General features: G+C 44.6%; 1 protein-coding gene across 1 annotated transcript in view; it reads right to left on the bottom strand.

The window, feature by feature from the left end:
- QSER1 (glutamine and serine rich 1) overlaps positions 1-20,630 on the bottom strand; it is a 68,775-nt gene extending 48,145 nt beyond the window's left edge. Inside the window, exon 1 of the mRNA XM_029061163.2 lies at positions 20,188-20,630. Coding sequence (XP_028916996.1) covers positions 20,188-20,402 — 215 coding nt within the window. The 5' untranslated portion in view covers positions 20,403-20,630. The remainder of the gene's footprint in view (positions 1-20,187) is intronic.
- Between the last annotated feature and the right edge of the window lie 3,994 nt (positions 20,631-24,624).

Raw genomic sequence — 24,624 nt, forward strand, 5'->3', positions numbered from 1 at the left:
GACAGGGCAGGGCCAGGGAGTTAGAAGGACCTGGGTTCTAGTCCCGCTCCACCACTTGTCTGCAGTACGACCTTGAGCAAGTCACAACTTCTACCTCAGTTACCTCATCTGTAAAATGGGGATTAAGACTGTGAGCTCCATGTGGTCATAGGCTGTGTCTACCCTGATTAGCTTGTATCTAACCCAGCACTTAGTGCCTGGAACATAATAAGTGCTTAAAAAATACCATTTAAAAAAAACAAACAACTTCAACTTTCAAGAAAAGGCACCCCTAATTTAAAGGTCACTATTCTAGTTAATAACATTTTTTAAAAGCCTTTCAAGAAACCAGATTAAAATAATTTCATTTGGACTCCAGTTTCCAACATTAGAATAATCACTAAATTCCCGGCAATTCAGTTATTTTCATGGACAATTTTAAAGTTAACAATACAGAATACAACTGCAAGAATATTCATTTCAAGAGTAACCCCAGAAATCTGCCCCGGGCTCCAAAACATTCAGCAAAAAATCTCAGACTATTTACAATACAGTTTCTCTTACAAAGAATTCATTTCCACAGGGATGAATTTAAAGTTGCATAGCCATAGCAGATTTGGACAGGAAGCCCAATGACAACTGGAAAGAGAAACAATTAAAAAAAGTATAACTGGCCACTCTCCACATCAAAGATTCAGTCAGCTGCATCAACTTATCCCTCCTCACTAGGGATTCCTCAAATCTGTCATACTAGAGTGATGTAGAAATCTTAGGAGTAATTTAACAAAAGAACTGGAATTTTTAACCCAAGCCCTTTATGAAAACCTGACAGTTCAGTTCTTTTCAATTATTTCCTCCTCTGGTGAGCTAGCTTTCTTAGCAGGATGGCATTTATAAAGTTGAAAAAACAACCACCCCATTTTTGGTCCTATACTATCTAGGATCAAATGTACTACTCCCCAGTGACAGTGAAATTTAACTGAAAAAGAAGTTAGGTAAAAGCTCTCTCTCCTCACATGTTGATTCATGTTGGTTTACAAAATATAAATGTTTTTGTAAACCAATATAATTCATACACATAAACACACACATAGATACACACACCACATGCACTCATAAAGATTGCCAGTTGGTTCATGAACTTAAGAGAAACAGGACTCAGAGACCTGCTTGTATTAGACTGATGCTTAACTATCAAAACTGCTGATCTGTTCCTAAACTCAAAGAGTCATGAATGGATGTTAAGGCACACCTTCATTTTATCTAACAGACCAAGACCAATAAGTACAATTGATAAACTAACCCTCCAGACCCTATTTTAAGCCTCACTGCCTCCCGGGGTTAAGGTCTATCCAAGGGTTACACTGGTTCACCAGACAATTTACACAAACGAATACGCACCAATCAATCAACGGTATTTATTCAGTGCTTACTAAATGCAGAACTGTACTAAGTGCTTGAGAGATCGCAAGAGACTTGGTAGACACATTCCCTATCCACAACGAGCTTACAGTCTAGAGATGTACAAGTATTTCATTTCAGTAGTCATTTGGGCATCAGGTATGAATTTTCGCATATAGAATGCCTCCAAGGTCACACAACCGACGAATGGCAGATAAAAACTTTACTGATGGATATACACTGCTTAACCAATTTAAAAGTCACCGATGAAACTGCTTTGTTTTTCCTGAAACCATTAAGCTTTGCCACCTGTTTTATTTTTTCTCCTGAGTTGCATAAGTTTCTTCAGATAAATTAATAAAGCAAAGTCAACTGCTTTCATAGATGTGAGCATACATTTAATTCTGACAAAGGAAAAGTGTGTTTTTTTTTCTTGGGATAATCTTGTATAAAAGGATATGAGTTATTTTAACAATTTTGCCTTCTCTTTTTTCCTAGATAATACCAGTCACAGGAAATTGTGTAAAATTGTTTACATCAATGATACTTATTGAGCACTTACTGTGATCAGAGCACTGTACTAAGCACTTGGAAGAGTTCAACTCTCCCTGCCTACAAGGAGCTTACAGTATAGAGGTGGAGACAGATATAAAAATAAATTACAGATATATACCTCAGTGCTGTGAAGCTGAGGGTGAGATGTATATCAAGTGTTTAAAGGGTACAGATCCAGGTGTGTGAGCAACACAGAAGGGAGAGGGAGTAGGGAAAATGAGGACTTAGCCAGGGAAACCCTCTTGGCAATGTGATTTAAATGTGGCTTTGAAGGTGGGGAGAGTGGTGGTCTATCATCTATGATAGTGTGGGGGGGGGTGGTATTCCAGGCCAGAGGGAGAACATGGACAAGGGGTTGGTGGCAAGACAGACAAGATGGAAGTCCGCTTCACAGGCTGGTATTAGCGGGGCACAGTGCAAGGGCTGAGTTGTAGCAGGCAATCAATGTTGTATGGTAGGAGGTGGTGAGCTGATCGAGTTCTTAAACCATTGGTAAGGAATGTGATGCAGAGTTTGAGGGGCAACCACTGGAGGTTCTTGAAGAATGGGGAGATGTGGACTGCACATTTTTGTAAAAAAGTGATCCAGTCAGTAGACTGAAGTATGGACTGGTGTGAGGAGAGACAGAAGGCGGGGAAGTCAGTGAGGAGGCTGATGCGGTAGTCCAGGTGGGATAATGTTAAGAGGTTGGATCAGAAGCGGAGCACTTTGGGTGGAGAGGAAAGAGCAGATTTTAGTAATTTTGTGAAGGGAGAACAGACAGGATTTGGTGATAGATTGACTTTGTGGGCTGAACAAGAGAAATGAGTGCAGGATACTGCCTAGATTATGGGTTTATAAGACAGGGAGGATAGTCGTGGTGGCTACAGTGAAGAGAGAGACAATGAGAGGAAAGGGTTTGGGTGGGAAGATGAGAAGTTCTGTTTGGACATGACAAAAGCCTTTTCCAATTCTGCTTTACACAACACTATGGCAGATGCTCTCAAGACTACAGAAAGTGATGTAATCTAATAAGTGTTTTGTAGTGGATATCCTGTTTAACACAGTATGTTACAATTTTGACTTCACTCCAATAAAATATTTAAATTGTTCCACGTTTGAATCTTAAAGTTTCAAAAGAATCGTAATTGTAAAATATGAAACAGGTAACAGAGCATAGAAAACCATTAAGTTTTACTTCGCAACTAATGAACCAATTCATCGGTCATTTTCCATACCCTCAATCTACTTAACTGTGGTGATCATACTTGAGCATTTTTTAAAATCTTTAATACAAATGAAATAGTTGTTTTTTTCCCCTTTTAAAATCCCTAACATTCTATCTGGTATTCAAATTGTCATAGCAACAGTTATCTGCATAATACACAATCCTAAAGCCTTGCCAAATCTGAGCCCAACTGGGTAAGAATGAAATAAGGATCACATGATAAATTACAAGGCTCAGATTTCCTCCTGTCTACAAAGCTATATTATTTCTTTTGTCTTTATTCCTGGTAAACACATGTTAGTTCAATTATCTATGATAGCAAAAGGAGAGTAAGTGCTCTTAAGAAAACATTTAAAATCCATGCTAAATCTCACTTAGCACAAAAACTAGGGCACCACTCAGAACCATCATGTTATAACAACAGCAGGCCAGCCCACCTTAAGTCCCTTAAAATATTAAAGATTTCTCATGGGAAGGTCTGAACATTTTGCAGAAATACTCTTATCACTGAGGAGAACCAACTCTTATTTCCATTTCTTTGCTGGGAATTTTTTTTTCAAGTGACAAAGAAAGAGTAGGTGAGAAAGTCCATGTCTCAAAAATCCCAACCCAGTCTTGAACCAGATTACCAACCTCTTTACATTTTGGCCATTTGCTTTCCCTTTTTTAACTTATACCTGTCACCACCACAATCCTGTCCCCAATCCTTCCCTTTGATTTATAGTTTCCACTTTATAAATAAGCACTGTAAATCTGACATCTGAACGTGAACCTAAACAACACTGCTGTGAAGATCGAAGCATCCATCCAAGCCTTATGTTCTGTCATTCAAAAGTGGCAACAGAAATTTATCCATCTTCATGTTTAGGTACATGAATTCTAACATTTCTAACTCTCCCTGCTAATAACCCCATTATGTGTCTTTCTCAAATCCATTCCATTCTCTTGTTGCATGGGGCACATATGCCTCTGACAAATTCCACAGTTTTTTTTTCATAGTGTGCCTTGATAGGCATTGTTTGCATGCTCACATATATTTATTCCAGCATTGTACTGCATCAAGAGAGGGAACACTCATCTAACAACATACATCTAATTCCCCAAAGGCAGGCTATCCAAAACACAGAGTAAAAAAGCTCTTATGAAAACAGCACGCGAGCATGTGTGTGAGAGATCTATTGATAATTTCTGCCTGCACACTTCCTGGTGGCAACCAATTACATGAGTTTACCACCTACAGTTTAAAAAAGTATTTTCTTCAGTTTACTTTAAACTCATCACCTTAAAGCTTCAGTGAGTACTCTCTAATTCTAGCATTGTGGGACTGGTGAAAAATAATTCTGTTTTTCCTCACAGCACCCATCTTGATTTTATAAACCTCAATCATCCCCACACCCTTCATCCTTAGAGACTGGGGAATACTCTTAACTTTTTAGGCTTTCCTCCTAAGGAAACTGCTCCATTCCTTTCACCATTTTAGTTGTTCCTCTCTGTGTCTTTTAACGGTACCAAGTCCCTGCTAAAACACAGTGAATAAAGGATGCATACCAAATTCCAGTAAAAACACACACCATGGTTTTTTCTCCTGGCCACGTTTTGGCCTTTTTACCTCTGACACTTCTCTTGACACACAGCATTTTGGGGACTGGAATGCACAGTAATAACAAATAATAATGATTGTGGTATTTGTTAAGCACCTATTAGGTGTCAGAAACTGTACTGAGTGCTGTGGTAATTTCAAGATAATCGGATTGGGCACAGTCGCTTTTCCACATGGAGCTCACAGTCTTAATCCCCATTTTACAGATGAGATAACTGAGGCACGGAGAAGTTAAGTGATGTGCCCAAGGTCACCCAGCAGACAAGTGGCAGAGCCGGGATTAGAACCCATGACCTCTGACCCACACCCGTGCTCAGTGGAAAGAGCCCGGGCTTGGGGGTCGGAGGTCATGGGTTCTAATCCCGGGTCTGCCACATGTCAGCTGTGTGACCGTGGGCAAGTCACTTAACTTCTCTGTGCCTCAGTTATTACCTCACCTGTAAAATGGGGATTAACTGTGGGACAACCTGATTACCTTGTACCTACCTCATCGCTTAGAACAGTGCTCTGCACATAGTAAGTGCTTAACAAATACCAACATTATTATTATTATTATTACTAGGCCATGCTGCTTCTCATACATTGAGGAAGGGGGCTGACAATAGCATTGGGAAAGATTTAGAAAGTACAGAGTTAACGGATTTACTGTTTCAAAAGTATCAAGGGATATTTAATTACAGCATGTGGTCAGTTCTCATCCAAAACTCTGACCTCATCTCTAGAAGCAAGTACAGTATTATAGCAAAGAAAAATGTCCTTGAAAAAAATATCCTCAAGAATACTTCATTTATCCTTTTGAGAGTGAGGCACTATTAACATGGTACTCTATTCTCTAGTCAACCTACTTTTATTAGGATTTGTGATGCTTAGAAATCAACTCTTTACTAAGTTCAAAACGGCATTAGAAAAGGTGCCGGGAAAGGAAAAAAGAAAGTCTAATAGCAGTATAAGGGTTTCATTCCAAGATTTGAGACAAGCCAGCACTTGCACTCAAGAATTAAAATCTTAAGCACTGTATGAATAATTCTGCCTTCAGTTAGCATACCACTTTTTTTGTGAAAAAAATTCAACCACAGCAAAATTACAATAAAACTGAGACAAAGTTCCCTTTCAGCTTTTAAAGTGCAGTTTTTAGTTACAAAATACAAAACCTATTCATAATTGAAAAAGTCCCTCTGAAGTTGGGAGGGTTTTTTTTCCTGCATCTAGCTAACCAATGCATCAATAAATCTTCTCTACTGCAAAACCTGTTTTCTAAGCTACAAAGAACTGGACAAGCAGGAAAATAACAGTAAATACCTATTTGGATCCAATTTTAAGGACCTCTAAAATACGCTTTCCAAGCTACATTCAGATGCCAACTTTATGATGCTTTTTATTTATAAGATAGGAACCATTTTGTAGAGAAAAAAACTGAGTTCCAAGAACTGATTAGATATTTATTAGGTAATAATTTATTTTGGAGTTAAAAGAAAGGCTCAAGTTAATGAACTCTGATATATGAGGATTCTTTGTAATTTTCCTTTTGCTGTTTATGAGATGTGATGAGAAAATGAAGGAACTCTTATTAATATAGGTGCTCTGTTATTAATATCAGCAGTCACAAACCAGTGGAGATGTCTGCATGCATATCAGCTGCAGAAAATTACTGGAGTACTTTAGTCCATTTATAATTGTACAGCATTTCTAAAAAAAACACACCAAAAAACCTTATTTAAGCATATTCAAGTTAGAGTTACATTACTCCCCCATCCAAATAGTTCTGAAGTAGGTGGAGGGCAAGCTGACTAGGATGAGCATTATATCAGTCTAGGAAAGGAAACAGACCTATCACGGTGTCTTGAAACAATATTCAAAAAATTAAATTAGTTGAGATGACAGAAAAATAATTTTATCTCAGGATAAAACAGTGGCAATCTCACCATATAAGAAGACCAACTTCTGGAATTTAACTTCCCTAACCTCGTTGTTGGCCAAGTAGTGTTATTGCGGCAACCCCCCACAATAGATTATTATTTCAAGAGCAAAAATATTTATGTCAGTCGACTGGACTTCCCATGTGCTGTTTTGGAGTCTTACTATTATCAACTGGTACCTTCAAAATGTTTTTCCAAAGAGGGGTTTTGGAGTAAACAGATTGAAAAAGTCAGGTATATTAAATTCTGTTCCCAGTTTCTATTACCTCCTAGCAAGTCACTTCTGTGTCTTGATTTCCCAACCTAAAGACCGGAATACTTGGTTGGCAATCTGCTAGAGTTAGGTTTAGCGCAGAGAACCCCAATTCTAAAATTTTGGAGAAATTAAGTCCTGATTTCAAAAAAAATCAAAGTCACGGAGGCTGTCTCCTTTCTACCCTGATGGTGTTATATTGTACTCTCCCAAGCGCTTAGTACAGTGCTTTGCACACAGTAAGCGCTCCAGTAAAAATGATTGAATTAATTTATCCTGGAACTTTTAAGTCTTTTTCCTATATCACCACCACTACCTCAAAGATGGTCAGCCTGCTTTGGTGTTCAATTAATCCTTCAAGAGGCCACCCTTAGGGCTTTACACATGAGCATTTTGTTTGTGCACCCATGTATTCACCCATTGCATTCTTAAAAGATTTAATATGCCTTAAAATTGAAGTTGCATAATTTTGTCCCAAAAATGTACTCCGGGTAGCAGAAATGAAGACTTCTCTTTTCAACTGAGCAAAGAGAGTTTAAGGAGGTTGCTGCCTTGGTTTTTTCTCCCCCCAAACCTAACCAAGTTTGAGCGAACGAACAAAGATCATTCTATTAATTGCGCACACATCACAAAGAACAGAGTGCAGATAGATTTGGGCATTTTCACCAGCTGCCCAGGCAACTTGCTGCCAAGACCCAACAGGATGGCAGCTCCCTTCTGCCTCTCCTCTGGGAAACGAATGGTACGCCATGGTGATGTGGCATATGTCTGGCTGCATCCCCGATCATAACAACCATCGAAGCTCAATTTCGGCACAATTCCAAAAGCCTCGCAATTCGTTTTAGTCTTTTTTTCATTTCCTGGTCATCACTCGTTCTAGAGGATCCTCCTATTAAATAAATACACAAGGGCAACTAGCAATTCTCTTCAGGTTAGGTCTGGCAATTGTGTATTTAACTTAATACCAAAGAAAAACATTGCAGAAAACCATACAAAGATACCTACTTTAAAGTAGGCATCTTTAGGCAGCTCAGCATCCACCTTCTAAACGGAACAACCCAACATTCACTTCTCAACAAACTGCATAACCTTTTACTAAAAACAACACACTTTGAGTGTTTTCAAAAAATTGCACGAACTTATGCCCTTCGGCAAGAGTAAAATTCCTGGAGATTGACTCGCCAATTGATTCTAAAGCCTACCAATTTTCCTCCCATTACCCTGGAGTTGCATCCAACAAAAATCAATGCAAATCAAAAGCTCCTGGAAAACAGTCAGTTTTCCAGGTAAGCCTACCTGGCTGCAAAGTTCAAAGAAAGTTGAGGCCTTAGGGAAAGGTGAGTGCTGGGGCTGCTTCTCAGATCTGGAGTTTGAAGTTGCTCTGTCCCACCCAGTTGAGGGGGCTGCTTCCTAGGAATGCTGGGGAAGACGACCTCCTGGTATTGTTGTTGGAACTGCAGTGTTTTTCTTGGTTGAGGGGAGTGCCTCCTGGAACAGCAGGTTTTTAAGGCCTAAGTGCTTGCTTGTCCAAAATAGCTGAATCACGTATTATTGTAGTGCCTTTCTAATAGAAAAAGACGCAGACCCATCATGGGGACCCTCATTTTAAATTCTTCCCCATCTCAACTGGGTAACTGGAGCTAATTTCAGTGTGATGTGAGATAGTAACACTGTGAGGACACTGAAATCCTTTGCTGTATACCGATTCTCTGCTTCTCATCAAGCTGGCAGAAGACCCCAGTGATTATTACGACGGACAAGACGGCCTCACTCCACAACATACATGATGCCAAGCACAGAGCCATTCTATTTCACGGACACAGATTGTCCTAACTCCACCTAATCCTCTACAAATTATGCTAATGTACATATCATGACTTGGACTGATTGCCTATAATCATTTCTTTGTGGTATTTGTTAAGAGCTTACTACATGCCAGGCACTGTACTAAAGCGCTGGGGTACATACAAGCTAATGGGATTGGACACAGTCCATGTCCCACATGGGACTCACAGCCTTGATGAGGTAACTGAGGCAGAGTTGGATACAGCCCCTGTACAAATGTTCTATGCAAGCAGTTGGTCTAGAAGTCCTTTTTAAGAACGTACTGATCTCCCCACATCGGAAAGGGCCCCCTAAAAGTTTCCTGCCTCTCCCCAGCCAGAATCACCTAAGAACTATAAAAGGGATTATTTCAATGATACACAAAAACAGCACTCGGGAATGCAACTAGCAGTTGCAGCTGCAAACTGTCTGATGTGCGACTCCACTGTCGATCATTTTTTTTTCTAAATTTTAATAACAGCTCTTATTACATAACCTTATTTGGAAGTTCTGTTCCCAAAAACCCTACCTCCAGGAACCCTCGTACTGCAGTCTGGTTAAGGAAAATGTTCCTGGCCGGCTCACAGGTGATCGTCAACCTGTGCTTGGCTCCCAGGGGATGAATTTCACTTACCTACACTGCTGTTTAAACTACTTAAGGATGCAACATTAATGCTACCCAAAGCTAAACTGAACATTTTCTCATTATTATTTTGAGAAATCCAACACTCAGTCACTTTGATTATAAAATAGAGGGAAGATAATGAAGAGAACCCATGAACTTGTCAGAGTGGGCCACATTGTGCCAGCCAAAAAAGTCTAAACCAAGCCTGGCAACTCCTTCCTATGGACGAGTCTTTTCTGCAGTTACCCATTCATCCTGGAGCTGTACTTTCAAAGGTGGCAAATTACTGAAAAATTCTAAGCAACATAGGGCCCTCTTATTAAATAGAACAAGAGGAGAAATTAGAGACTAGAACTCTCTCTAATCACTTCTTGTATGTGCAGCGTGGGGCTTCCACAGAGGCGGGAACAGTAATTCATGAGCTTCCACAGAGGTGGGAACAGTAATTCATGATTCGGAGGGATAAAAACCAGGTAAAAGAGAGTCATACAGAGGTGTGGAGGGGCTGTATGTCTCTCCAGCGGACACTTAAACATTAGACCCTCAGATAATAGACAGAAAAGACACACAGTTGAACCCGCCCCTCGCCAACCTCAGTCAGAAGCACAGGGCCTTGTTCAGAACTGTCACTGTTACCATGGGTGGCCTGGCTACCACAGAGAAGAGTCGCAGGCAATCCACTGGCATCCTCTAGACCATAAGCTCGTTGTGGGCAAAGAATGTCTGTTTACTGTTGTACTGTACTCTCCCATGCGCTTAGTACAGTGCTCTGCACACAGTAAGCGCTCAATAAATATGATTGACCGAATTTATCCCGTTAGGTCTAGAGTAAGGAGTCGGGTTTTCCAACAGGTGGGAAGGGACTAGCCTAACTGCCTCTTTTCTCTCCGCCGCCTTCATGCTGCTGTGCCTGTCTCCTGCAGGGCTCAGACATCCTCACAGCAAGACAGGGTCCGGTCTGAGCGGCCAAGACAGGAAACACGGCTGTCAGGATCTTTCCCACCTCCCAGGCCAAAGCGGAACCAAACGGGCCCAGCTGGGGGCTTTTTTGGGTGCAGTGATGGAACCTGTAAATATGTGACCATCCTGCCTCAAAGCAAGACAAAGTTAGACCCACAGCCTGCTAGTTTGACATGCCTGCTCTAAACGCTACTGTAAATCGGATTAGAGAGCATTTTATTAAACTGAGATTAAGCACAAAATGATTTAAATACTGCTGCAAATTGAATTGAGAATCATTTTATTAGGCTGAGTTCAGCTTTGCTTCTTAGGTTAGACTTAGCTATCAAGCTGGGTGGAATCATCTCAGTTCAATTTCTGGAAGAACACTGCTGCTTTCATCTTCAGTGGAGGGGAGAAATTTATACACAAGTAATTGTGTCTTAAGAAAAACTTAAGAGTACCCAGCAAATACTCGAAGACAATTCTGCCTAATACTTTTTACTATGCAGTCAGAGTTCTTCTAAAATGCCAACTCTTTCTACATTTATACTTCAAATGTATTCTTTCTTCAAAACGCGACTACCCTTTCCGATTGGTGTGAATGAAGAAAATGAAGTAAATGATCTTCAACGGAGAGTTTCTCTCACATAAATCTTCAAACAGAAATCTTTTTAAAAACTTACCTTCAGTTTGCCCAAAATCTTTATAAGGTTGTTAGAAGAAATACCCAATCTTCACCTGGCTTTGTGACTGTGTTCTGCCACCTTTTTTTTTTTAATTGTAACTTTTAGGCACTTATGATGTGCCAGGCACTGTACACTAAGCACTGGGGTAGATACAAGCAAATCAGATTGGACACAGTCCATGTCCCACCTGAGGCTGGCAGTATTAATCCCCATTTTACAGATGAGGTAACAGAGAAGTTAAATGACTTGCCCAAGGTCACGCAGCAGACAAGTGGCAGTGCTGGGATTAGAATCAGGTCCTTCTGACTCCCAGGCCCGTGCTCTTTCCATTAGGCCATGCTACTTCTATCTTCCTGTAATTCTCAATTTGTCTCACCCAAGACTCTTAACTGTTCTCCTGATCTATCTATCAGTGGTCTCTTCCTCTTTTTTTTTTTACCTCTCTCTACTGATTTATTCCTCATTCTGTCCCAACTTTGTTGAACTGGTATACTTTTTTTTAAAATGGTCTTGCAGATAGATTCCAAAATTGATTCTGGTTTCTTTCTGTTTTACCTGTTTATTTAGTACACTTGTCTACTTCTCTTCATCATTAGTTATCAATCAAGCGTATTTATTGAGCACTTACTGTGTTAAGAGCACTGTCCTAAGCAGTTGGGAGAATACAATATAACAATGAAACAGACACATTCCCTGCCTACAACAAATTAGTTTCCCAATGATTTAACTAAATAAGAAAAATACACCTGTTTCTGCCATTCATTTTAGCAAAAATGTGTTTCTATTAAGGAACATTCTTCTAACACTAAGGGCCACTTTGGGTTGGTTGTGCCCCATTATAAAATAAACAGCCTGTGTGCATATGGGCTTCCACACGAGCAGAACATCAGAATAGATGAGTTGACCACAGCACCGGTTTCCTTCAACAGAAATTTAGGCAAGAATTGGGAGTACCGTAGTTTAAAGTTTTTCTTAATGCATTAACATTTTGTTCACTCTTCTCAGTGTTTGGTCATCTGGCATTATAGGGCAGTGACCATACAAAATCTACATTATTGTGTAACTTTGGGGGATTTTGCAGGATCTTTTGCACAAATTGTACTGAAGAAGAGTTGAGGGAAAAGATCTGTTACTAATAAAATGAATCTATTTAGATGTCTGAAGTATATTAGCATAGCTGTGTTTACACATACTCCTAATAAAATGAACTCAGCCCTTTCTTTTGTGAAATGTACATTTTAAAGAAAAATTAAAATCCAAATTTAAGGCATTCATTTTGGCATACTCTTCCCTCCTCGTCTCCACCTTGAATCCTTTCTTCCCACCTGATTTCCGACCCAAAATGATTTGAATCCAACTTGCTAAAACACATATGAAAACTTCTGAATCAGTATTAAATGGAAATTTCCCCAAAATGCTTCATTTCCTGGAAATCGTTTCTTGGAATTGTGACTTTATAACAGAATCACTTTAAGTATTTGGCATTAAGGCCGGCTTCAGATATTGCCTCTGGTCTTGCCAAAGAACTTGCAGACCCAAAGCCCTGGTCTTGAAATGTCACGTGCAATCACAATTTCCAGGAGACTGCCAAAGTAATCAGATTGGGGGAGTGGGTGGGTGGGTGCGCGTGCACATGTTGAACTGAAGACTACCTCTATGCTCTTCTACCTTTAGTGGTCTGGGTAACTAGAAGAGAATGAGAATGGAATTGGTAAGGTTCAGCAAGGTCAAGTGAAAATTTTACAAGTCTTTTCCCTTTGTCTGACTGATCGGCCAACACAGTCCCTAGATACAGGAGAATTCTGGGATGTTTCTGCCTTTGAGGCAAATTCCCCATGTCATCCACCTCCCTCCTGGGACCCAGCACCCTTCTCTCCTGCTAAGCACTCTCGCTCAGTGTCTGTACACATCTTTTTCCCAAGCCAAATATATTTTTCCCCTCTCCCCAGCAGAGCTGCAGTGGGAACAATGACTGTGAGGGTCAAAGCCTCAAAACTCCATCCCACCTAATCAATGTTACTCACTGAGTGCTTACTCTGTGAAGTACACTGTACTAAACCCTTAGGACCGTAGACTAGAAATGGTAAAACATCAAACCCTGCCCTCAAGAAGTTTTCACTCTAGCGGGGAGGAACACTAAAGTAGATTACAGATAGGGGGAGGTAAAACAGTATATAAGCTATGTAAAGAAGTGCTATGGGGAGTTAAGATTATTTAAATGCAAAAGTACTGAACTGACAGAAGCCTCCTGAAGTAGATGTAATTTTGGAAAGGATTTGAAGATGGGAAAGGCTGAAGTTGGAAGAGAAGGGGGAGGGAGTTCCAGGCAGGAGGGAGGGTGTGAGTAAAAGGTAGGCGGCAGGAGAGGTGGGAAAAAGCCAGAGTGACTCGCTTAGCTTAACAGGAATGAAGAGAACCAGCTGGGGTGTACGGGGAGAATCAATCAATTAGCAGCACTTACTGAGCATTACTGTGTGCAGAGCATTGGACTAAGTGCTAGGGAGGGTCAATAGAACAGAAGCAGTAGAAACATTTCCTGCCCAATGTTGACGCAACGAGGAAGAGGCAACCATTAGAAGATTTGGAGGAGTGGGGAAATGTTTGTAGAACAATAATTCAGAAAAATGATCTGGGCGGTACGGTCTAAGGAGGGGCGAAATGGAAGGCAGGGAGATCCACGAGGAGGCTGGTGTAGTAGTCAAGTCTGCATATGATGAGTGCCTGAAACAGCGTGGTGGCTGTCTGAGTGGTGCAGAAGGGAAAGATACTGGAAGGGTTGTGAGGAGGAACCGACAGAACTTGGAGACAGAGTGAATATAGGGATTGAAAGAGAGGGAAGAGTCAATGATAAGCCAGGATTTAAGATTGAAAGTCGGGGAGGATGGTGGTGCTGTCAACCATGATATGAAAGTGAAACGGAGGAGAAAATTTGGGAAGGAAGATGAGCTCAAATCTGGATATTCTGAGCTTGAGGTACCTTGTGGGCATAACCTGGGGGTAGGAGGAAATACAAAACTGAGGAGGAGGAAGGTCAGGACTAGGGAGGGAGATTTAAGAATCATCTGCAAGAGAGATGGAGGGTGAATTTGTGAGAGTGGTAGAACTCCCCGGGGTAGTGAGCATAAATTGAGACAGAAGAGGACCCAGAATGGGGCCTTAAGAGCCACTCGACAGTTAGGGGGTGGGAGGAAGAGCCAGGGAAATAGACGGAGAGGGATCAACCAAAGCAGTGAGGAGAACCTGGGGAGAACAGCTGCAGAGAAACCAACGTCAGTTGAGGTTTCTAAAACAAGGGAGTGGTCCATGGCGTCGGAGGCAGCCTGGAGATCGAGGGGGCCTGGGACGGCGTAGATTACGTTAGATGTGGTAACGAGGAAGTCATTGGTGACTCTGGAGAGGGTGGTCTCGATGGAGTGAAGGGGACAGACATCAGACTGTAGAGTTGGGAAGGATGCGGAAGGAGAGGAGGTGGAGGCAGTAGGTGAATCCAGCCCTTAGGAGCGGTCTGGCCAGATAAGGGAGGAGGGAGATCATGGACAGGCATCAGTTCCAAGTGCCACACAGCTCCATATCCTAAGCATGGCCCTGCTCAATTCTTAAGCAATTCTTTAATGTACACCATTAAATGACATGAATGAAATGCATCAATAGTCTATTCCTCTCAATGATATAATTGAGATCGGTCTACAACTGGGCCTGCACAAACATTTTGGATTCATTCAAGACTGCTTGAAGGCCAAAATGAAGTAATGGTGTCCTAATATCAAGGCTCCGCCAGAGAGTCAGGGGTAAAGAATTCAACAGTTTTGGGGTCCTTGGTCAAAAACAGCTAAGCTTTTCCTTACTAATTTAACAGAGGAAGCTAGTGGCTGTGAATGCCAGCTGATCTGCACCACAGTCATATCCAAGTGGGGCAAACTAAGAGCAAGATAAAACTATTCTGCAGAATCCACGTTACCTGCCCTCATTAGGAAGACTTGATTGTTTTAGCACTTTGGATCCTTTCAGCATTGCAAGGATTAAATCGTGTTACACTGAACTGGTTCACAAGGCAATTTGATTCCGCACACTTGAGTCTTTACACGTGTTGCCCGAATATGACTGGTTGCCGGCTGCTGCTCAAAGAAGCCAGGGGTTTGGCAAGACCTCATCCACCCACCAGTCTTTTTGGAGTCCGGATCCTGCCCTGAGGCACCTCCAATGTGGCAATGGAGTCATTCATTCAATAGTATTTACTGAGCGCTTACTATATGCAGAGCAAGTGCTTGGAATGTACAATTCGGCAACAGAGAGAGACAATTCCTGCCCAATGACAGACTCAAAGCCCAAATGCTTTGTTAGTCCAGCAGTTAGACACTAGACTACAAGCACCTCGAGGGCAGGGATTCTGTCTACCGACTCTACTGCACTGCTCCCCTAGGCACTCAGTACAGAGCTCTGCAAACAGTAATTGCTCCATACTGGGAATTGAAACTGAGTCCCACGTGGGGACTGTGTCTGACCCAGTTTGCTTGCATCCACCCCAGCGCTTAGTACAGTGACTGACACAATGTAACTGCTTAACAAAGATCACAATAGCGTAATTATTCATTATTATTATATCGATTGAGCGAGCTGGCTCGGTAGCGGGACTCGCGGTATATGATTTTTTTAAAAATCAGCACTACCGATACGACGCAATCCCAGCTAATGTTAAATTGGCCCCCTAAAGTTCGATTTGGAGAGAGAGCTTCTGGAGGACTATTTGCTGGCTATGGGCAAACACAATGTGTTTTCTCTCTGCTGGCTCCCAGACTTGAGACTTCCATGCAACCCCACATTCTGTTTTTCCACAGGAACGATCCAGCTACTCTTGTGGTCGGATCAATAAATGGTATTGGGAAAGGACATTACAACAGAGTTGGTAGACACGATTCCTGCCCAAAAGTAGCTTACAGTCTACAGATCATAGAGTTACCTAAAGAAAGGTTTTTCAAGGTTATGCCCTGACTTCTTAGATTGCCTTATGTCCAGACATTCAACTATCTCGCACTGAATAATTTACTGAATACTAAATTTACCAGATTTTGGCAGAATTTAAGTCCCAGGTGCCTTCCCTCATTTTAGTAGAGGGTAAGCATGTTGCTATGAGATTTATGCTGGTCAACACTAGAACTTAATTAAAATCCTCCTGGCAACCTGCCCGTACAGAAGCACCAAAAAAGTTGTCAAGACACATTTCTTTAATGTGGAGTTGGCCCTTCATTCATTTCTACCTCTTAACACACTTCAGATCTTGGTCTTCCACATCTGCTGGATGGGTATTTGGAAAGTTGGGTGAGAGGATGACTGAGCTGAGGAAGGCTCAAAACATATATAATTGACTGGAAACAACTTACTTCCATCCAGCCACTCCTTAGTAAATAAAAAAAAAAAAAAAGCAAATCTCTCATCCCCAACAGTAGCCTTTGTCAGTTTACTATGTCATTTCCTCTTCTGCTCTACGACAAAACTCAGGTAGAGAAAACGAACATCTCTCCTGTAGTTGATTCTACAGTTCAAGATCTGCCTCTTGCTTTAGAAATTGTACCAAGACACTCAGCACCCATCTTAACCAACTCCAGGAGAAGTGGAACAAATCATTAAGGAGAGAAATCAAATTTTAAACTGTTTCCATTCAGTTTGACTTTTTCAAATGAATTATTTGCCCATCTCCCTACACTTCAAACAGATGGGTCAATGATATTCACTGAGTGCTTACTAGGTGCTGAGCATTGTACTGATAATAATTATTATTATTACGGTATTTGTTAAGCACTTACTATGTTAGCCACTGTAATAAGCACTTTGGAGAGTACAGTACGACAACTGGCTTCAAGACACCACTCTCCTTATTCATTCTCTTCACCTGCTACTCTCCTGCTTTATTTTTACTGTATTTGTTAAGTGCTTACTTCGTGTCAAACACTGGGGGTGGACGGGGGGGGGTGGATGGGGGGGTGGGGATACAAGTTTACTTAGGTTAGGCAAAGTCCCCGTCCCATGTGCGGGGCACAGTCACTCCTCCCAAGTCTACCCAAGACTGTCGGTTAGGTTGACCCTGGGCAGAGTTCTCCCTTCCCTCACAAACATGGTAGACCACGCGGCCTTCCCCACCTTCAAAGCCCTCCTAAAAAATCTCACCTCCTCTAACAAGCCTTCCGCCAACTAATTATCAGCACCCTGAATCTTGAGGTGGGACCTACCCATTTAGCCAGAGAAGTGTTCTGGAGGCAGGAAATGCAAGACATCAGAAGAGAGAGGGCAGGAAGAGGGAGCTGCCTCTTCCACTTGGTACTTATTTATTCCTTCAATTGTATCCACAGAGCGCTTACTGTGTGCAGAGCAATGTACTAAGCGCTTAGGAGAGCACAACAATAAACAGATACTTTTATGCCAACCCTCGGCACGTGTGTATATAAGTATATTCAGTGAACTTTCACTTTAATTTATTCCAATTCGCTTCTGTTGACTATTTCTACGTCTACCCTACAGTTAGAGGGTAAGCTCCTTGTGGACAAGGAACGTGTCCTGGGCTGCTGGGGTAATTGCCGTGAGCTTAATACATTAACAGAAGTAATAGTACTTGATTAAATGCTTACTGCGTGCAGAACACTGTGCCAGCACAGCATACAGTAAACTCTGCAAGTACTCAGTAAATACCCTTACTACTATTTAACTAATGCTCATCCTTTAATTTCCTGTGATGAATGCAGGGAGTGGTTCTTCGCAGGATCTGCAACAAGATGCCTGCAAGCTGTACAGTACAGTAGTAAAGAAAGAAGCTAAGCTCTCCATTATCTATTGTCCAATGGTCAAAACGCGGGAAATACCTATTACTTGCAGGCCATTTTCTTTAGAAAAAAATCAAAGAGCTTGAGGAACTTAAAGTGTGTTCTCAAAATACGGCACTTGAATATACTGCATATTAGACTTATGAAAAGATAGCTTGAGCCCAGGTTGTTAACAACCGAATGTCATTACCATCTGTCAGGCATTGAACGGTTTATAAGAAACGAGGTGACAGACTAGGTCTAATTCCTGGTGGATAAGTATCCATATTACCACATCCAGCACCACAACTGGCACTAATTTACACCTTTAGGAAAAGTCTCCCCGAAAGGTAAACTCCAAGGCGCAGGGCGCCTCTGGATGAAATACGACACACAGTTTTAAGAAGTGTAGTTAAGAGGGCTAAATGGTGGGCAAAGAAAGGCACAAATCACACAAAGCATCACAGTGTGCTGCACTTACATTCTTTTTCCAGAACATCAGTCTGTCTTCAGAATTTTTTGGTAAATCGGTGAGCCGACGCCAGTGTGTGTGGGAGTTTGGGGTTAAAAATCAAACGATGTAAACGAGGTACCACTGAGAGGCATGGACAGTGTTTTTCCGAGGGCCTAGCCCCTAACACAAGACTTTAACAAAGGGTGAGGGAAGAGCTACACCCCACATGTGCTCTATTTCCGGTGAACAAAAACAAACGAGGCACCACTTTTAAGAACTCCTGGATTCCAGTATCTAAGCCCCAAATTAATAGTTCAGTGCTCAACATTACTAAAAGGGAATCCAGCCTCACTTGTGTATTTTCATAATGTAAACCTATGCGCCGTTTTTCCCCCAATGTGAAAAACACCTTAAAGTGTAGATTCTAGTTACAATGTTTGAAGAGCTATTAAATTGCAGTGAAGAGGTCCAATAAAAATAATCGGACGGGACTTCACCCTTCGGGGTTCTAACTAGAAAACTTTACGTACATCGCTCCACATTATTGTTTTAATGGAATCTGTTAGGCACGTATGCTATCAAGCCCTGGGGTCGATACCAGTTTATTAGGTGGGACACCGTCTGTCGTCACCTCATGGGGCTATGGGGCTGACCGTCTAAACTGGAGGGAGGAGGATTTAATCCCCATTTTAAGGATGAGGGAATTGAGGCAGGGGGAAGTTAAGAGATTTCCCCGAGGTTCCACAGCAAGCAATTCGAGCAGAATTAGAACCCGGACCCTAGAAATCCCAGGCCCATGCTCTTTCCACTAGGCCAGGCTGCTTCTCATCAAATTATGGATGTTTGCTGAGAAAGTCCCTTTCCTTTTCACACTCATGGGCACACCGCCCCAGCTGCTGAGAGATTAGTTGGTACAGTGCAGTTACGTACTGTACTTAGTACCGAAAAGGTAAGGTACTGAATTAACATCATCTACAGAACTTTTTAAATTGGGCCCCACACCAAATTACGAAACCTACTTCTATTCAATTTCATTCTGAATAATATTCAGGCTTTCAAATTCTCTGCTATGGTTTCTGTCCATTTTCTTTAAGGAAAAAAAAAAACCCCACAGCCCTTTACTTAGAAAGGGGGGAAATGGCTTATTTGGAAAGACCTAAAATAGCAACTTCTCCCCCATCTAGTCGAGTCGGGGGAAAAAAAAAAGGGACAACGTTGGTTTTCAAAGAGCCAACTCCTTAGCAGGAGCAGCCTGATCCTGGGGGCTGGGGAATTTCTTAAAAATACAAAATAGAAAGTACTTCAACTGGGAGTCCAGTGAAGAAGCCTGGTGAGCTCACAAAGCAGCGAAGCTTCCTGTTGGTAGTTGGGGATGAAGTCACGGGAAACCAAGGATCCCCTGCCTGGTATTCGTCCTCCGGTAATTTAGGGGCTGCACCTATCAGCCCCAGAAGAGGTAGTTTTGACACACTCATCTCTCTCCAGGCCGTTAAATCGGACCACGCCTTCTAGTTACCGTTTCGCCGGGATGTAACATATCCCCCCCCCCGCCCCCCGCCGCCACCACACACACAACCTCCAAGGCCCCGGGTCCCAAACGTCGCTTCTCCTGGAAAGGCTGGAGGGTGAACTCTTGAACCCAGCCCCTTGGGCCCCTTGTTTCCCCCCGGGGTCGGCGGGTGTCGTCCATGAGGGAGCCCGGGTTCGTCCCCGGGCCCGGCTCGAGTCACACACCCCACCGAAAAACAGCGCGGCCAAACGGAGGCTGCCGCCGGGGGAGGGCGAAGGAGAAGTTTGCGAGCGGAGGAGCAGATGTTTCCCCGGCTCGGCCGCCTGGGCCGCGCCTCCCCGGAGCCCCGACTTGGCCATGCGGAGGGCGCTGGGCGCCGTGTCCCCCCCGCCTAAGGCCCCGAAGGCATCCCCGGCCTTTCCCGGCCGGCCGCCCCCCCCTTACCTGGCTTTGAGGCTGCCTCCCGAGCCGGTCCCGACGCTCCCGCCGGAGGGGCCGCGCTCGTAGGCCCAAGCGGAGGCGGGGGGCTGCGTGCTGGAGGAGGAGGAGGAGGAAGAGGAGGAAGAGGAGGAGGAGGAGGAGGAGGAGGAGGAGGAGGTGGCGGGAGGCCCCGGCGGCGGGTCGGCGAAGCCCGGGCTCGGATAGTCCCTGTCCATCATGGGGGCTGCGGAGGGCGCGGGGGGATCCGCGCCGGCCCTGGCGGGAGGAGGCGGCGGACGAGGAGGAGGAGGAGGAGGAGGAGGAGGAGGAGGAGGGAGCTGCCCCCTCACATGGTCGAGGGCGGGGAGAGGGTGGGCAGGCCCCCAGGCTGGCTTAGGGAAGTGGAGGCGGCCAGGACCGGCGGCCAGGACCGGCTGCTGCTGCGGCGGCTCCTTCTCCTCCCCATGTTGCTCGCTTTCCCAGGATGCACCGCAGCCGCTGCCCTTCTCTCTCCTGCACGCGCACACACACACACACACCCACACACACACACCCCCACACACCCAGACACACACCCAGACACCCCCCCCACACACAACCACAAACACCCCCCCACACACACACACCTCCCCCCCAGACACACCCCCCACACACCCCCCACTCCCCTACACACACACACCCCCACACACACCACACACACCCCCCCACACACACCCCACACCACACACACACCCCACACACACACACCCCCACACACACAACCCCACACACCGCACACACCCCCACACACACACCCACACCCACCCCCCACACACCCACACACACCCCCCACACACAACCACACACCCCACACACCCACACACCCCCCACACACAAACACACACACCCCACACACCCACACACACCCCACACACCCACACACACCCCACACACACAACCACACACACCCCCACATAACCCCCACACACACACCCCCCACACACACCCCCCCACACACACACCCACACACACCCACACCCCCCACACCCCCCACACACCCACACACACACATCCCTACACCCCCGAACCCACACACCCCACACACCCACCCACACATACACACACACCCCCCCCCCCCACACACACACATCCCTACACCCCCCACCACACACACCCACCCACACACCCACCCACCCCCAGGCCGCATTCATTCGTTCAATCGCATTGGTTTGAGCGCTCACTATGTGCGGAGCCTTCATTCATTCAACCGCACTGTGCCGAGCATTCATTCATTCGTGTGGATGGAGCGCTCACTAGGTGCACAGCGTTCACTCGTTCATTACTATTGATTGAGCGCTTACTAGGTGCAGAGCATTCGTTCATTCAATCGTATTGATTGAGCCCTTACTAGGTGCACAGCATTCATTCATTCAATAGTTTTTACTGAGCGCTTACTAGGTGCAAAGCATTCATTCATTCAATAGTTTTTACTGAGCGCTCACTAGGTGCACAGCATTCATTCATTCAATCGTATTGATTGAGCGCTTACTATCTGCAGAGCACTCATTCATTCAATAGTATCGATTGAGCGCTTACTATGTGCATTCACTCATTCGATCTTATTGATTGAAAGCTTACTAGGTGCACAGCATTCATTCATTCAATCGTATTGATTGAGCGCTTACTAGGTGCACAGCATTCATTCATTCAATCGTATTGACTGAGCGCTTACTAGGTGCAGAACACTGTACTAAGCGCTTGGAATGGACACATCGGCAACAGATACAGTCCCTGCCCTGTAGACGGGTTTACAGTCTAATCAGGGGAGACAGAACAAAAACAATAAATAGAATCAAGGGGATGTACGTCTCATTAACAAAATAAATAGGGTAATAAAAAATTCATTCATTCATTCGTATTGATTGAGTGTTTACTGTGTGCAGAGCACTGTACTAAGCACTTGGAATGGACAATTCAGCAACAGATAGAGACAGTCCCTGCCCATTGACGAGCTTACAGTTTTAATCGGGGGAGACAGACAAAAACAATAAGAATAAATAGAATCAAGGGGATGTACACCTCATTAACAAAATAAATAGGGTAATAAAAAATTCATTCATATTTATTGAACGCTTCCGCTGTGCAAAGCACTGTACTCAGCCCTTGGAAGGGACCATTCGACAAGGGAAGGACGGAAATGGAGGCTCGGGGCTTGGGCAGTGAGCGTTATAGGAGAGAGCCGGCGTTATAGGAGGGGGCGAGCGTTATAGGAGAGAGCAGGCGTTACAGGAGAGGGCGAGCGTTATAAGAGAGAGCAGGCATTATAGGAGAGGGTAAAAGTTATAGGAGAGCCAGCGTTATAGGAGGGGGCGAGTGTTATAGGAGGGGTGAGTGTTATAGGAGAGGGTGAAAGTTATAGGAAAGAGCTGGCGTTATAGGAGGAAGCGAGCTTTATAGGAGAGCCGGCCTTATAGGAGAGGGTGAAAGTTCTAGGAGAGCCAGCGTTATAGGAGGGGTGAGTGTTATAGGAGGGATGAGCGTTATAGGAGAGGGTGAAAATTATAGGAGCCGGCGTTATAGGAGGGGGCGAGGCTTATAGGAGAGAGCAGGTGTTATAGGAGGGTCGAGCGTTATAGGAGAGGGTGAAAGTTATAGGAGAGAGGAGGCTTTATAGGAGAGGGTGAAAGTTATAGGAGAGAGCCGGCGTTATAGGAGGGGGCGAGGGTTATAGGAGAGAGCAGGTGTTATAGGAGGGATGAGCGTTATAGGAGAGGGCAAGCGTGCTGTGGCTGCCCCTTCCTCCCCCCGTCCGTCGTCTTACAGTTAAGCGGGGAGGGGGTCAGACCGACCTTTAGTTTATTTTTGGGGGGTGGGGAATTCATCCATTCATTCATTCAATCCTATTTATTGAGCACTTACTGTGTGCAGAGCACTGTACTAAGCGCTTGGAAGGGACCATTTGACAAGAGATAATAATGATAATGTTGGTATTTGTTAAGTGCTTACTATGTGCAGAGCACTGTTCTAACAGCTGGGGGAGATCCAGGGTCATCAGGTTGTCCCACGGGAGGCTCACAGTCTTCATCCCCATTTTACAGATGAGGTCACAGGCCCAGAGAAGTGAAGTGACTTGCCCACAGTCACCCAGCTGACAAGGGGCAGAGCCGGGATTCGAACCCATGACCTCTGACTCCCAAACCCGGGCTCTTTCCACAGAGGCTGGGGAGCCGGGTCCGTCCTTCCCCCAGCTCGGGCAGCGAGCGTAATAGGAGGGGGCAGCGTTATAGGAGGGGGAGAGCGTTATAGGAGAGGGAGAGGGTCCTATAGCTGCCCCTTCCTCCCCCTTCATTCATTCATTCAATAGTATTTATTGAGCGCTTACTATGTGCAGAGCACTGTACTAAGCGCTTGGAATGGACAAATGGGTAACAGAGACAGTCCCTGTCCTTTGACCGGCTTACAGTCTAATCAGGGGAGACAGACAGACAGGAACAATGGCAATAAATAGAATCAAGGGGGTGAATCCTATTTATTGAGCACTTACTATGTGCAGAGCACTGTACTAAGCGCTTGGAAGGGACCATTCGACAAGAAATGGAGACGATCCCTGCCCGAGGAAGGAAATGGAGGCTGGGGAGCCGGGTCCGTCCTTCCCTGAGCTCCGGCAGCGAGCGTTATAGGAGGGGGAGAGCGTTATAGGAGGGGGACAGCGTTATAAGAGGGGGACAGCGTTATAGGAGGGGGAGAGCGTCCTGTAGCTTCCCCTACCTTCCCCCGTCCGTCGTCTTACAGTTAAGAGGGGAGGGGGGCAGACCGACCTTCAGTTTATTTTGGAGGGGGGGCGAAATTCATCCATCCATCCATTCATTCAATCCTATTTATTGAGCGCTTACTATGTGCACAGCACTGTACTAAGCGCTTGGAAGGGACCATTCGACAAGAAATGGAGACGATCAGTGCCCGAGGAAGGAAATGGAGGCTGAGGAGCCGGGTCCGTCCTTCCCCGAGCTCCGGCAGCGAGCGTTATAGGAGGGGGAGAGCGTTATAGGAGGGGCAGAGCGTTATAGGAGGGAGAGGGTCCTGTAGCTGCCCCTTCCTCCCCCTGTCCGCTGTCTTACGGTTAAGCGGGGAGGGGGGGCAGACCGACCTTTAATTTATTTGGGGGGGGCGAAATTCATCCATTCATTCATTCATTCTTATTTATTGAGCGCTTACTGCGTGCAGAGCACTGTACTAAGCGCTTGGAAGGGACCATTCGACCAGAAATGGAGACGATCCCTGCCCGAGAAAGGAAATGGAGGCTGGGGAGCCGGGTCCGTCCTTCCCCGAGCTCCGGCAGCGAGGGTTATAGGGGGGGGGGGAGAGCGTTATAGGAGGGGGAAGCGTTATAGGAGGGGGAGAGCGTTATAGGAGGGGGAGAGCGTCCTGTAGCTGCCCCTTCCTCCCCCCGTCCGCCGTCTTACGGTTAGGCGGGGAGGGGGG

Source organism: Ornithorhynchus anatinus, chromosome 3 (assembly GCF_004115215.2).
Source record: "Ornithorhynchus anatinus isolate Pmale09 chromosome 3, mOrnAna1.pri.v4, whole genome shotgun sequence".
In the NCBI taxonomy this organism is placed as follows: domain Eukaryota; kingdom Metazoa; phylum Chordata; class Mammalia; order Monotremata; family Ornithorhynchidae; genus Ornithorhynchus; species Ornithorhynchus anatinus.